This window comes from Thalassophryne amazonica, chromosome 4, assembly GCF_902500255.1.
Source record: "Thalassophryne amazonica chromosome 4, fThaAma1.1, whole genome shotgun sequence".
In the NCBI taxonomy this organism is placed as follows: Eukaryota; Metazoa; Chordata; class Actinopteri; order Batrachoidiformes; family Batrachoididae; genus Thalassophryne; species Thalassophryne amazonica.
This window is the reverse complement of record NC_047106.1, coordinates 107,812,003-107,827,762: the sequence shown is the minus strand read 5'-3', so window position 1 is coordinate 107,827,762 and position 15,760 is coordinate 107,812,003. Positions and strand designations below refer to the sequence as shown.

At 39.6% G+C, this 15,760-nt stretch overlaps 1 protein-coding gene across 1 annotated transcript in view; it reads right to left on the bottom strand.

The window, feature by feature from the left end:
* nbeab (neurobeachin b) overlaps positions 1-14,733 on the bottom strand; it is a 1,103,372-nt gene extending 1,088,639 nt beyond the window's left edge. Inside the window, exon 1 of the mRNA XM_034168398.1 lies at positions 14,355-14,733. Within this exon, the coding sequence (XP_034024289.1) occupies positions 14,355-14,615 (261 nt within the window). The 5' untranslated portion in view covers positions 14,616-14,733. The remainder of the gene's footprint in view (positions 1-14,354) is intronic.
* Between the last annotated feature and the right edge of the window lie 1,027 nt (positions 14,734-15,760).

Below are 15,760 nucleotides of genomic sequence, written 5' to 3'. Positions count from 1 at the left end.
ACTTCTCGCCTTTTTATCTTTTCCTCTGTGGATAGTTTTTTTTTCCCCCTCTGCGGACAGTTCTTGGACTGCGCGCTATGACGTCATTTGTTTCCGCACATCGGGCGGGTATAGCCAGTTAGCATCGACGTAAATCTACGATACCGGCCTAGCAACGCCTCGGTAAAGTGATAATAATGTTGAATATTTCTTGAATTTTTTTTCTTTTACTTCAAGATAATAAAAAAAATAAACAAGTCAAACACATTGCTTTTCATCAAAAGGTTCTTGCCAACTTTTAGCCATGGGCCCATATGGTGTTTTGTTTTATATATATATATATATATATATATATATATATATATATATATATATATATATATATATATATATATATATATATATATATAACATAGCCTGTATGTATGTATGTGGCACAATTTGTGTTTAGAGTGAACTTCCGCAGCGATTAAGCGATCGACACAAAACTTGGTATGGTAACTGGGGGCACCGAGGCTTTCGGACGGCTTTCGGTGACGATGCTATGGGCATCACACAGATTAAGGAGTGGTATAACCGGTTTAAAGATGTCCGCACAACGGTGGAGAGCGAGCCATGCTCCAGTCGGCCATCAACATCCTGAAATGACCAGGTCATTTCCAAAGTGAACGCTGTGGTGATGCGGGACTGTCATGTGACTATCCGAGAAAATGCGGAAGAGGTGGACATCAGCACTTTTTCGGCACATTCCACTGTGACAGAAGATTTGGCCATGAAAAGAGTAGCGGTGAAATTTGTGCTGAAGCTGCTGATGGAGGAGCAAAAGCAGCTTCGTGTTGAAGTCTCACAGGACATGCTGGACTCTGAAAAATGATGCCCACCTCTTCCACAATTTCTCGGATAGTCACACAACTGAAAAGTCACCGAAAGTCATCTGAATATATATATATATATATATATATATATATATATATATATATATATATATATATATACATACAGTAGTGTTCAGAATAATAGTAGTGCTGTGTGACTAAAAAGATTAATCCAGGTTTTGAATATATTTCTTATTGTTACATGGGAAACAAGGTACCAGTAGATTCAGTAGATTCTCTCAAATCCAACAAGACCAAGCATTCATGATATGCACACTCTTAAGGCTATGAAATTGGGCTGTTAGTAAAAAAAAAAAGTAGAAAAGAGGGTGTTCACAATAATAGCAGCATCTGCTGTTGACGCTACAAACTCAAAACTATTATGTTCAAACTGCTTTTTTAGCAATCCTGTGAATCACTAAATTAGTATTTAGTTGTATAACCAGAGTTTTTCATTATTTCTTCACATCTGCGAGGCATTAATTTTGTTGGTTTGGAACCAGGATTTTGCTTGTTTACTAGTGTGCTTGGGGTCATTGTCTTGTTGAAACACCCATTTCAAGGGCATGTCCTCTTCAGCATAAGGCAACATGACCTCTTCAAGTATTTTGACATCCAAACTGATCCATGATACCTGGTATGCGATATATAGGCCCAACACCATAGTAGGAGAAACATGCCCATATCATGATGCTTGCACCACCATGCTTCACTGTCTTCACTGTGAACTGTGGCTTGAATTCAGAGTTGGGGGGTCGTCTCACAAACTGTCTGCAGCCCTTGCACCCAAAAAGAACAATTTTACTCTCATCAGTCCACAAAATATTCCTCCATTTCTCTTTAGGCCAGTTGATGTGTTCTTTGGCAAATTGTAACCTCTTCTGCATGTCTTTTATTTAACAGAGACACAGGCGTCTTCTAACTGTCACAGCACATACAGGTAACGCCAGACTGTATTTGATCATCCTGGAGCTGATCAATGGGTGAGCCTTTGTCATTCTGGTTATTCTTCTATCCATTTTGATGGTTGTTTTCCTTTGTCTTCCATGCGTCTCTGGTTTTTTTGTCCATTTTAAAGCATTGGAGATCATTGTAGATGAACAGCCTATAATTTTTTGCACCTGCGTATAGGTTTTCCCCTCTCCAATCAACTTTTTAATCAAACTACGCTGTTCTTCTGAACAATGTCTTGAATGTCCCATTTTGCTCAGGCTTTCAAAGAGAAAAGCATGTTCAACAGGTGCTGGTTTCATCCTTAAATAGGGGACACCTGATTCACACCTGTTTGTTCCACAAAATTGACAAACTCACTGACTGAATGCCACACTACTATTATTGTGAACACCCCCTTTTCTACTTTTTTTACTAATAGCCCAACTTCATAGCCTTAAGAGTGTGCATATCATGAATGCTTGGTCTTGTTGGATTTGTGAGAATCTACTGAATCTACTGGTACCTTGTTTCCCATGTAACAATAAAAAAATATACTCAAAACCTGGATTAATCTTTTTAGTCACATAGCACTACTATTATTCTGAACACTAATATATATATATATATATATATATATATATATATATATATATATATATAATACAAATAATGGTAGGAATATTTCATTACCAAATTAAATATTCATTACATTGAAAGAATGTAAAAACATTCATTATTTGTTTTATATAATGGCTAACATAGATCCTTGTCATTTGATATTTTATTAATTTATTAACAACAGAAAAGCGCCTTACATTTTGGTGTTTGTCACTGGTGCTTTGACATCAACAATCCAACGCGGACTTTAAAAAGGAGTCCAAAATTGTTCCCCTGTCAACTTGGAAAAACAGTTATCTATTTATCTATTACAGAATTCAGCTTTAACCTTAGACAAAAAGAACTTTCAGAGGTACAGAAGTGACATCAAATCATTAATGAATATATAAAATGGCTGAGTGGATCCTTGTCATTTGATTGGTACTTTGTATGTCACATGTCATGGATTATTCATCCCATTTGTGTTGTGTTGCACTTACCATGCAAATTTGGTTCCATACGTTTTGTACCATTGCATTCTGCGAACACCGTTCACACACACACACACAGACACACACACACACACACACACACACACACACTAGTGGGGGCGGTGTTTAGATAAACATGTTTGTTTTGCTGACCAACGACTATTTAAACAAGCTAATTGACTGTGCTAATTCTTCTTACACACAAAAAAAAATCCACTAGACCATACGCCATCTGGAGGCATGAAGAATTGTTAGGATGAAAAGCTGGACAAATTTCTGATGTGATTTTCCGCTGGACTGAGGAACTACACAAAGTCTTTTTTTTTTTTTTTTTGGATTAACATAAAGTCAGTGCGCAGCAGAGCTGAAACAACTAATCGAGTTAATCGATTAAAATCGATTATTAAAATAGTTGTCAACTAACTTAGTCATCGATTAGTTGCTAAATAACTTTGTTTTACTGCAAATGGTTCGTTTCTTCCATATAATCAACTCAGCTTTGCTTTGAATCTTGGACCAATGAAGGAGTGCTTCGAGCTGCTGCTTCGTTGGTTTAATTTGTTTTATTTCGCTTTATCTTAATTTTTCCCCACTAAAACCCTAAAGAGCACATGTCTGTGAGGAATATTTACCTTTCTGATGTTAAACGGACCTGTTATGGTCTTCTGAAACAGTTGATAGATGTATTTTATGCTAACGCCGATGCTAACGCGATAACGTGTCTATGGCATTTTCAATGTTAAAGTTAGCATTAAGCTGCTGGTATTTCAGCATGTTTATGCATTTGTTTTCTGTATAATAATTAATGGCTCAGCGTTTGTTGTCGTAAATGAGTCAAATGTATTACAAATTATAATATTTTTTAATTTATTTTTATTTATATATTAATAATAATAGCAACAAGAATAATAGTAATAATAACTAATAATGCTACAATACAATTTTCGAGAAAGAGACATGAGTCATGTGTGTCACTGTGAAATGACTACATAGTTCACAAGTTATACAGAGAATGATGCACATATAATGAGTCAGGCCACAGTTTTTGATTTAGGTTTTATGTTTAACTGGTTATGCTAATTGCTCATTTGCAGCAACACAAATACCTATTTTTTCACCATATATTTTATAATATGTATATGTTTCACTGTTGTTTTATGGCAACTCAGCACTTTGACAAAGCAAAGCCATTTGAAAAAATTGTTTTTGTTTTTTATTATAAACTTTTATTCTTTATTATTTTATATTTCAACAGCCAAGGGACATTTAATGATTTGTTGATTTTCAAGTATTTTAAGTTTTCAAATAATGTTCTGTTGTTAAATAAAGTGATGGAAGGAGAGAAAAACTGTTTCCTTGGTACATTTTTAAAAAAAATTCCCGCTAATCTGTTTAATCGATTAATCGTGTCGAAACCTCATCAGATTCATCGATGATCCAAATAATCATTTGTTGCAGCCCTAGTGCACAGCATCACAGACTACATCGTCAGAATTATTAACTGTTTTTCCAAGTTGACGGGTGAACAATTTTGCACTCCTTTTTAAAGTTAGCATTGGATTGTTGATGTCAAAGCACTAGTGATGAACACCAAAATGTAAGGCATTTTCTGTTGTTAATAAATTAGCTAGAAATAATCTATAGATCTACTACAGAATTCAGCTTTTATTCATTATTGCTAGAAATCTTAGACAAAAATAATTTTCACTTTAATTTTTTATGGTTACTGGTCTAATGCTCTAATCTGTTCTTTTTATGTTTACTGGACTACCAATAATTTAATGCTTTATTCTATTCTCTTAATGTATTTATCTATTGCAGAATTCAGCTTTAATCATTATTGCTAGAAATCTTAGACAAAAAGAACTTTCAATTTAATTCTTTATGGTTATTGGGCAACCAATAATTTTAATGCTTTAGTCAATTCTCTTTATCTATTTATCTATTATAGAATGTAGCTTTAATTATTATTGCTAGAATTCTGAACCAGATTCCAATAATTCCAATAATTTAAAGCTTTAATCTATTATCTTCATAATGTAATACTTTAATCTATTCTCTTTATCTATTTATCTATTACAGAATTCATCTTTAATTTTAGATAAAAAGAGCTTTCACTTTAATGTGTGTGTGATGGTTTAATCCAGTGTGTGTGTGTGTGTGTGTGTGTGTGTGTGTGTGTGTGTGTGTGTGTGTGTGTGTGTGTGTGTGTGTGTGTGTGTGTGTGTGTGTGTGTGTGTATATATATACATATATATATATACACGTGTGTTCACACTCGTGCACTTTCAACACAAGGGCCCCAAAGACACCCCCTTGGTGCCCCCGTCACCATACCAAGTTTGGTGTCAATCGCTAATCACTGTGGAAGTTCACTCCAAACACAAATTGTGCTGCATACATACATACAGGCTATTGTATATGTGTGTGTGTGTGTGTGTGTGTGTGTGTGTGTGTGTGTGTGTGTGTGTGTGTGTGTGTGTGTGTGTGTGTGTGTGTGTGTGTGTGTGTGTGTGTGTGTGTGTGTGTGTGTGTGTGTGTGTGTGTGTGTTCTTGCTCTTGTACTTCTCGATTTTGCTCTTTGGTTGTGCTTTGTTGTTGTTTTGTTGTTGCTTTGTTGTTTAAGGAGGTCCACCTCCTTCATTTAAAGGAGCTTTTAATCTCTTTTAATAATATGGTGAAAGATGCAAGGGCTGTTTATTTTTCCACTTTAATTTCTAACAGCCAACGGAATCCAAACATTTTGTTTGACATAATCAGAGACATTGTTACACTTGCATCTCCTGCTGCTATTATTCAGTCAAATGAAGACTGTGACAAATTTTTGTCCTTTTTTATCAGTAAAATTCATGATATCAGGGCAAATATTAATCCCTCTCTTTCTTTTCATGTCCCCTATCTTAGCCGGCCATCAGTTCTGGATAGTTTTAAACCTATATCACTGAAAGAGCTCACTGGTCTGGTTGACAGATTGAAACCTTCCTCCTGCCCACTTGATATCGTCCCTACCTCCTTCTTTAAAAAGGTCTTCCATTCTATTGGCCCGGTTGTTTTATCGATAATAAACAGATCACTGCTTTCCGGCTATGTCCCTCAGTATTTTAAACAGGCAATTATTCACCCTCTTTTAAAAAAGCCTAATGCTGATCCTTCACTCCTTCAAAATTTTAGACCAATTTCAAAGTTGCCTTTTATTTCCAAAGTCTTAGAGAAAGTGGTGGCCAAACAGCTTAATGAGGTTTTATCTGAACATAATATTCTTGATAAATTCCAGTCTGGGTTCTGTCACTTGCACTCTACAGAAACTGCCCTTCTCAGAGTTTCAAATGATATTTTAATGCGCAGAGATGCAGGTGAATATTCTGTACTTGTCCTTTTAGATCTCTCTGCAGCTTTTGACACGGTGGATCATGGAGTTTTAGTTGAGAGACTAAGGACTTGGGTGGGCATTTCTGGGTCTGCTCTGGACTGGTTTTTATCTTATCTTTCACACAGGACTTTTGCTGTTGCTACTGGTAAATTTATGTCCTCCTCTGCCATGCTATCCTCTGGTGTGCCTCAAGGTTCTGTTCTGGGACCTATATTGTTTGCTCTATATTTGCTCCCACTTGGTCATGTCTTGAGCAGTTTTAAAGATGTCTCCTACCACTGTTATGCGGATGACATCCAGCTGTATATTTCATTCACTCCTCAAACAGTCTCTGGGGTATTTGCTCTTCAGAGCTGTGTTGAGGTTATTGGTGGCTGGATGGCGGCCAACTATTTGTCTTTAAATATAGCAAAAACTGAGGTCCTTGTTTGTGCCCCTGACGAGTTTGTTCCCACTGTGGTTGGGAATCTTGGTTCTCTGGCCCCTTTTGTTCACTCAGCAGTGAGGAACTTGGGTGTTACGTTCGATCACTCCCTGAATTTTGACGCGTATGTTACCCGCCTGGCACAGTCTTGTTTTTTTCCATTTGCATAATATTGCCCGTCTGCGCAGCGGCGGAGTTGGAGATGATCATTCATGCATTTGTGTTGTCACGTCTGGATTACTGTAACTCACTGTTTTTTAGCCTTAGCAAGTCCTCTTTGGACCGCTTACAAACGGTTCAGAATGCAGCTGCAAGGCTGCTGACGAGGTCATCAAAGAGGTCACATATAACCCCAATCCTCTCCTCCTTGTACTGGCTCCCCATCCATTTAAAATTCTACTACTGACTTTTAGAGCTCTGCATGGTCAAATGCCATCTTATATCACCGAGCTATTACATCCATATGTGACAAGCAGGTCTCTGAGGTCTTCGGACCTGAGCCTATTGGTTGTGCCAAGGACAAGACTGAAGACCAGGGGAGACTGTGCTTTCGAGGTGGTGGCACCTAAAATGTTTAATGCACTGCCTTTGGACCTACACTCCGTGGACTCTGTTGAAACATTTAAAGTGAAGCTAAAGACCCTTTTGTATAGGCTGGCTTTTACCTAGTTTTATGCTTCTATGTTTCTGCTGCTTTTAATTTCTTTGTTCTTATGTGAAGCACTTTGTGATTTCTATCTTGAAAGGTGCTATATAAATAAACCTTACTTACTTACTTACTTACTTTATTTGTTCCCCATTATTCAAACTTTGCCTTCAATTTTGTGTGCTCCCTGATTTGTCTGTAAACTGTAAGGCTGCAGCTATCGATTATTTTACTAATCGATCATTCTGGCGATTAATCGAGTAATCAGATAAAAAACACTTTTGCGTTTTTAAGAACAACAATCAACAATTCCAGGGCTCTCCCTAAGCAATGGCACAATGTCGCTGCATCATCACGGAGATTGTCAAATTTAGTGTATCCCTTTCTGTTTTCCTGGGTAGTTATTTATTTTTGACAAGTTTTAGATCTTTCCTGGTGTCAGGAGCTCAGCCAAAGTCGGGCCAAAGTCTTGACACTTTGCTGAAATGGCGATGGGATGTGGCTTTCTGTTTTTTGTTTTCCCCAACTTGTAAAATTTAACCATTTTAATTTTTTTTTTTTAAGGTTAGTGAACTGGGTTCCTGTGTGATTTTTTTTTTAATCCCTCTTTCTCTGCGATTCATCAGATGCATTTCAGCTGGAGGTTGAACATGCAAGTCTCGCAGTCAGTTTTTTTAATTATTATTATTTTGAGTTACCATGTTTGTGAAGCATTGTGTGTTGCCCAAAAAAGCAAAAATTAAAAAGTGAAACACTCAGTGCGAGTCTGAGCAAAACACAAAAGGAAAAGTAGACTTCTTCTAGAGACTGTCAGTGTGGCCGGGGACAGAGCTGTATCTGCAACCGCTCACATCGGACAGAAAGAGGCAGCCACAGGCCGCCGCGTGAATAGCCACCCCCCACGTAGGGCGGAGAGCAGGCAGTGGATGAAACTGTGTTCTTTTAAAAACAGACAAACATACTGCTTCTCTTTAAATGCGCAGTAAGCTATTTCAGATGACCAGTGTGGACCGTTTTTCTCCTAAAAGGCTTTATTTCACTCTGCATCGTGCTGGAAAGCTGTAGCTATTATGCTAATTTGATTAGCGCTTACGCGGTTTATGCATGCTCTAGTCTTCTTCTGCTTGTTTTTCTGGGGATGTTACAGCGCCACACACAGGCCTGGCATATCTACTACAATGTTAAATGAAGCTTTGAGGCACAGAATTTGCCTTGAACATCTTTTGTAATTGAATTATTCGAGTTACTCGACTAAACTTTTCAGCCCTAGTATATTGTGAATAAAACTCATTTAAAAAAATGGTAAAAAAAAAAAAAGGTTGTGAACGTTGTCGTGCTCTGGCAATGTCCATGGACTGCATATATACTGGATAAAGCCTGCATGGCGTCACCCATCGGTTCGAGATCTGGAAGAGCCAAAATGACCCTTGTCTGGGCTTTGACATCTTGAGAGCCCCGCCTGCACTGATTCACAATGAACTCATTAATGCATAAAAGAGTGGAGTGCAGGTGGCTCCATGTGTAGAAAAAAGCTTGAACACACCCCTCCTCCGGGTCCAAAGCATCAGGTAACAGTTTGGGCGTTTATTAAATCATGCTTTTGGGGAGTGCATGATAGTTCTGCTAATGGTTTACTTTGGTAGGGACAGTAAAATTTATGAGCCGCTTATTTCCTCAAAAATTGTGCATTACATGGACCTACTGGTAGCTGCTAAAAGTTCTAACACTGTTAGCATACAAGATTAAATAAGACAACAGTTTCACTCAGCGTGAATATTGCAACAGGGACGCCTTAGATGATTTACAGGATGACAGCCTGTAGCAGAGCCACATATTTACAGACAAACACATGCACACTCTCACTCACAACTATGGGCAATTTGCAGTCACCAATTCACCTAACCTGCATATTTTTGGAACTAGGAGGAAACTGAAGCACCTGGAAGGAAACCACGAGAACATGAAGAGAACAAATGCCACATGATGCAAGTGAACGTAGGACCTTCTCACTGTGAGGCAGCCATGCTAACCACTGAACCACTGTGCCGCCCCGGGTATAACACCTTACCCAATTAAAAAAAATAAATAAATAAATGATATCCCTCGCTGTACCATGCTAGTTTCTGGTATAATGAGTTGCATTATATATTACAAGTATATTATACATGTAAGAGACACATATATTGCTTTTTTTTTTAAGTCCAGCTATCTCTCATTGAAGACACTGGGTCAGAATTGTTTTCCTTTATACATCCTGCATGAAATTTCACTGAAACCATGAACTGGTTAAGGAGGAGGTGCACTTACAAGAATCATGGAGAGATGGATGGAAATACAGACAGGATGATTCCTATATTATACTCCCCAAACATTTGTTTTTAATGGATATAACAATACATGGGCTTGAAAAATAAATAAAAGTTAGATTATTTGATATTTCAAACTACACATTCTCACTCCCAAGTTGTCACATTTTTTACACTTGGTCAGTGCCCCTTTGTGTCACTATGTGAGGAATGAGGTTGGCCATTGGGGTCATTTAGTGAGAAGCCAGGAAATGCATTTATTTCCAGTTGCATCATTTCTATCAGATAACAGGCAGAACTATAGTATCTGCTTGACCTCTGCTTCATCAAGGAACATTCACTCATCTTTGGGTTATGGTTATAGTCATGGTTAAGGTTAGCATTTCCCCACACATCATTAAAAGATACAAAGAGGCTACCCAACTCATCACATATTGATGTTCAGTTTAAAAAAAAAATGTTTTATGCAAGATTTGATGACTTGTCCATGTATGAGAATGTGTTGCTTCCAGACTTTTCAATTTTCAAGTATCAGCAATTTGATTTTAGTGTCATACAACCCCTGGCAAAAATGATGGAATCACTGGCCTCGGAGGATGTTCATTCAGTTGTTTAATTTTGTAGAAAAAAAGCAGATCACAGACATGACACAAAACTAAAGTCATTTCAAATGGCAACTTTCTGGCTTTAAGAAACACTATAAGAAATCAGGAAAAACAATTGTGGCAGTCAGTAATGGTTACTTTTTTAGACCAAGCAGAGGGAAAAAAAATATGGAATCACTCAATTCTGAGGAATAAATTATGGAATCACCCTGTAAATTTTCATCCCCAAAACTAATACCTGTGTTGGGAAAGTGTAGGAACACGGACCCACAACAGGGGGCGCAAATGAACGGACAATGGAGTAAGTCAAAATAACAACGCTTTACTGTTGTGAATGTGCACAACGAATACAACCAATTACAGAAATGGACAAAAGTCAATACACAAAGGTGTCGTGTGGGCAGGCTCGAAGATAGGAGACGCCTCTCCAAGGTAAGACCGGAACCACACGGCTTCCTCCGCCACAGGACCCCGGGAATACTGGAGCCGCCAAGTCCCGAACTCCCAGGTGGCCACTGCCTCCGCGTGTCGGACCTGGTACTGCTGGCGAGGGAAAAAGAACAGTTAGATGGGGGCGCGTTTGCACCCAGAACTCCGAACGGCAGGAAAGGTACCTCCACCTCTCGTTGGAACAGTAAACCAATAACTAGCTCAGTCAAAACTGTGTACTCAGTAGGCTTTGATATGTTACCTCTCTGGTAGAAACGATATCTCGGCAATGAGGTGGAGATGCCGTCCTGCTGATATACCCCACTGATGATTGCCGTCAGCTGTCTCAGGTGATGGGTGACAGCTGTCACCGAGGCTGCTCCCGTGAGGCGGCGGCGCCCTCTGGTGCCTGGAGCCCGCACTCCAGGCAGGGCGCCCTCTGGTGATGGTGGGCCAGCAGTACCTCCTCTTCAGCGGCCCACACAACAACCTGCATCAAATCAGATCTGCTCGTTAGTCTGCATCCAAAAAGGAGTGATCACACCTTGGAGAGCTGTTGCACCAAGTGGACAGACATGAATCATGGCTCCAACACGAGAGATGTCAATTGAAACAAAGGAGAGGATTATCAAACTCTTAAAAGAGGGTAAATCACGCAATGTTGCAAAAGATGATGGTTGTTCACAGTCGGCTGTGTCTAAACTCTGGACCAAATACAAACAACATGGGTTGTTAAAGGCAAACATACTGGTAGACCAAGGAAGACATCAAAGCGTCAAGACAGAAAACTTAAAGCAATATGTCTCAAAAATCGAAAATGCACAACAAAACAAATGAGGAACGAATGGGAGGAAACTGGAGTCAATGTCTGTGACCGAACTGTAAGAAACCGTGCCATTCCAATGAGATTTATAAAGATGACTGCCTGAAGAGAACATGTAAATTTCCACAGTCATTGATGATATGGGGCTGCATCTCAGGTAAAGGCACTGGGGAGATGGCTGTCATTACATCATCAATAAATGCACAAGTTTACGTTGATATTTTGGACACTTTTCTTATCAATTGAAAGGATGTTTGGGGATGATGAAATCATTTTTCAAGATGATAAAGCATCTTGCCATAGAGCAAAAACTGTGAAAACATTCCTTGCAAAAAGACACATAGGGTCAATGTCATGGCCTGCAAATAGTCTGGATCTTAATCCAATTGAAAATCTTTGGTGGAAGTTGAAGAAAATGGTCCATGACAAGGCTCCAACCTGCAAAGCTGATCTGGCAACAGCAATCAGAGAAAGTTGGAGCCAGATTGATGAAGAGTACTGTTTGTCACTCATTAAGTGGAGCATTCTTTTGTTTTTCATGATTCCATAATTTTTTCCTCAGAATTGAGTGATTCCATATTTTTTTCCCTCTGCTTGGTCTAAAAAAGTAATCATTACTGACTGCCACAATTTTTTTTTCCTGATTTCTTATAGTGTTTCTTAAAGCCAGAAAGTTGCCATTTGAAATTACTTTAGTTTTGTGTCATGTCTGTGATCTGCTTTTCTTCTACAAAATTAAACAACTGAATGAACATCCTCCGAGGCCGGTGATTCCATAATTTTTGACAGGGGTTGTATCATCATGAATCCAGCAGCACCAGGAAAGTAAGATTAACTTCTTTTCATTGTAAAAAAACAAAAAAAAAACAACACCTGACAGGAACATGCAAGTAAGTAAGTAAGTCTCACAGGACGGCTTTCAGGTGGACCAACACGGAGGTGGTTTTGTGCCGCGTAATGAATGGCTCCGTGGCGCATCCCTCCTCTTTTCTTTCCATGAAAAAAACTCCTGTAACAGTGGAATGTGCCGAAAAAGTGCTGATGTCCACGCCTTCTGCCTTTTTGTGAAAGTGAGACGACATCCCGGATCAACAAAGCCTTCACGTTGGAAATGATCTGGTTGTTTCAGCGGGGTTTGAGCCTGTCGATCGGCGCTCGGAGCGCGTCGCGCTCTCAGCAGTTGTGGGCGGTCTTTAAACCTTCTGGATCACTCCTTAATCTGTGTAATCCCCATAAAATCGTCCCTGAAAGCCATATTAATTTTCCGAACAGTGTCCACCTGGAGGTCTCTCACAGTTTGTGGAAAAAAATTGATGCAGTAAAGCTCCAAATCGTTCAGACATTTATTCGCAATAAAAAAATGACGAGAGGGGTGGACCACTGCTCACACAAAGTCTGCTCACAGGCGAATGACGCAACCGACAGGCGTGAAAAAACTCACGCATGCGCACGAAGGTGCAAGCTTGGCTGATGCAATCACACGTGATTCAAATCCATATGGTTTTTGAAAAAAATAAAAAGGTCGGATACTTTTCTGACAGACCTCGTATAAGTCAGGCAGGGGTGGTGGCCAAATGGATGGTGCGCTTGGTTTCAATGCGGAAAGTTCCTGGTACAAATCCCACTCCTGCAACATTTCTCCATGTAATGTGGATTTGCATCAGGAAAGGCATCCGGTGCAAAAATTGTGAAGGAATCAACATGCAGGTCTACCTTGGAGCTGCTGTGGTGACCCTGAGTGCAAACAAGGTAACAGCTGAAAGGACTCACTTACTTTTGTGCTAGAATATGAGTTGATATTACTTATTTTATTTACTTTATCCAAATAATTTTTATGCAGATGTAGTAAATCTGAATCAATGTCACCCAGGTAATTATTAAATGCAAATCAATTTCACCCATATAATTAATAAATATAAGTCAATTTCACCTAGATTATCAGTAAATATGAATCAGTTTCCCGCAGATATCTCATAAATCAAAATTACTTTGTCGAGATACTTGAATCAGGTTTTCTTGTGAAATTGAATAGGATTTACTAAATATTTTTTGGCAACATAACTTATTATTTGTGGCACTAGTACTTAATCCAACACATTTCAACTGTTGCTTTTATTAACATGTACTTAATTTTTTTGCTTAGGTTCAGTTAATGTATTCAATAATTTTTAATCAAAATTGTAGAACTTAAAATCTATTCAATTATATTATGTGTCATTTTGTTGCCACATTTTTTTTTAGTAAAGACTGGTCCAATTTTTTTACAGTGTGCGTGTTATTTGGCACAATGATTTTTTTCTACATCTGACAGCAACAAGTAAATAATTTCATAATTAAGGGTGAAATAAATTAGTTTGTTTGACGTGATATATCAGCAAGCATCATGACTGTAAACAAAAGAGAACAAACTTATAATAGTGTACACATCATTGCCATGCCTTAGCAATTGTTAGACACTGATCAGTTCTTGAACCATGCACTCTGCTGGTTCTGATCCCAATAATTACTCACCTATAATCCCTTGAATTGCAGCAAACACACAATCACACAAATAAAAGCTTTTGTCATTTGACACACAAACCAAGGACCTGCAAAAAGATCTACGCAGGTCTTTGCATGAACCCAGCAGATATCTCCTTCACCTTTGTGACGTCATACACAATAAGAAGAAACTTTGTAACCAAAACTTGGTTGTTACACCGTGATTCATTCATCCTCTTTAAACCGCCCCCATGTTACACGAATTTTATCCTGAACATTATGTTCTGTATTACTGTCACCACTGACTCACGTTGCGGATTATAGCCAGCAGTAATATCAGGGAGAAAAAGAAAAAAAAAAAGGTGGGGAAAAACAATAATAAAATATTTGCTCACCAGATTTAACACGGTCTCAACGATATCTCTGTTGCTAACCTCTCCGACCTGGATCAGCCCGACGAGAACCGCAAATTTGGTCCTGATATTCCTGATGGGTACCGATGGATCAATAATCCCCGCCGGGAGGAGCACCGAGCCCGAGCCGGACAACATCACCGCCTCACCGGCGGCAGCGGAGCCCGCAGCCTCGAGCTGCCCGTGACCCGGAGCAGGCTGCCGGTCCAAGCCCGACACCGGCACCGCTCTCTCACTTGTCATTTCCAGACAAGCGGGGAAAGGTTGAGAATCCAGCTGCTGCCCCGCTGACGTCTTCAGTCAGTCACCGCTCCGGAGGATTAACAACATTTGGAAGAAGAAAGAGAAGAAACAAAAAGCAGGGAGAGCGCTCGCGCCGCCGAAACTACCCAAAATAAAATAAATAACCGCTCTGTCTCTGTCACGTCCACTCTCCGGAGTCCCGCTGAGAGAGTCCGGTGTGTTGTGAGCGTCCACCAGCAGCGGCACCTGAATGTACACAAAGCTGCGTGTGTTATCTGCTGCTCCAGGATGCGCAGCTCCGTGTGTGCGCGGCGGCTCACCGCCATGTTACCGCCCCCTGCCTGCGGCTGCGCTCACTGCGCCTGCGTGCTGCACGGACGGACGGAGCAGCAGGTGGACGCCGGTGTTCAAAGTTGCTGTTTGTCACCCAGAGGTCGGAGAGTCCAGCCCCGGCACGTATTTTGTCAGCGTTCCATTTAGTTGTCCCCTTGCAAGGGCGTAGGTAAGAGTGTATTCAAGGGGGGCTGAATTAAATCAAATCAAATCAGTTTTATTTATATAGCGCCAAATCACAACAAACAGTTGCCCCAAGGCGCTTTATATTGTAAGGCAAAAGCCATACAATAATTACAGAAAAACCCCAACGGTCAAAACGACCCCCTGTGAGCAAGCACTTGGCAACAGTGGGAAGGAAAAACTCCCTTTTAACAGGAAGAAACCTCCAGCAGAATCAGGCTCAGGGAGGGGCAGTCTTCTGCTGGGACTGGTTGGGGCTGAGAGGAGAGAATCAGGAAAAAGACATGCTGTGGAAGAGAGCAGAGATCAATCACTAATGATTAAATGCAGAGTGGTGCATACAGAGCAAAAAGAGAAAGAAATACTCAGTGCATCATGGGAACCCCCCAGCAGTCTAAGTCTATAGCAGCATAACTAAGGGATGGTTCAGGGTCACCTGATCCAGCCCTAACTATAAGCTTTAGCAAAAAGGAAAGTTTTAAGCCTAATCTTAAAAGTAGAGAGGGTGTCTGTCTCCCTGATCCGAATTGGAATTAGTGGTTTGAAAGTAAAAATAAAACTAGTTTAAAGCTTAAACTAGTAAAATTATGAGGAAAAGCACTTGGATACTCTATGACAATTATCTTAAG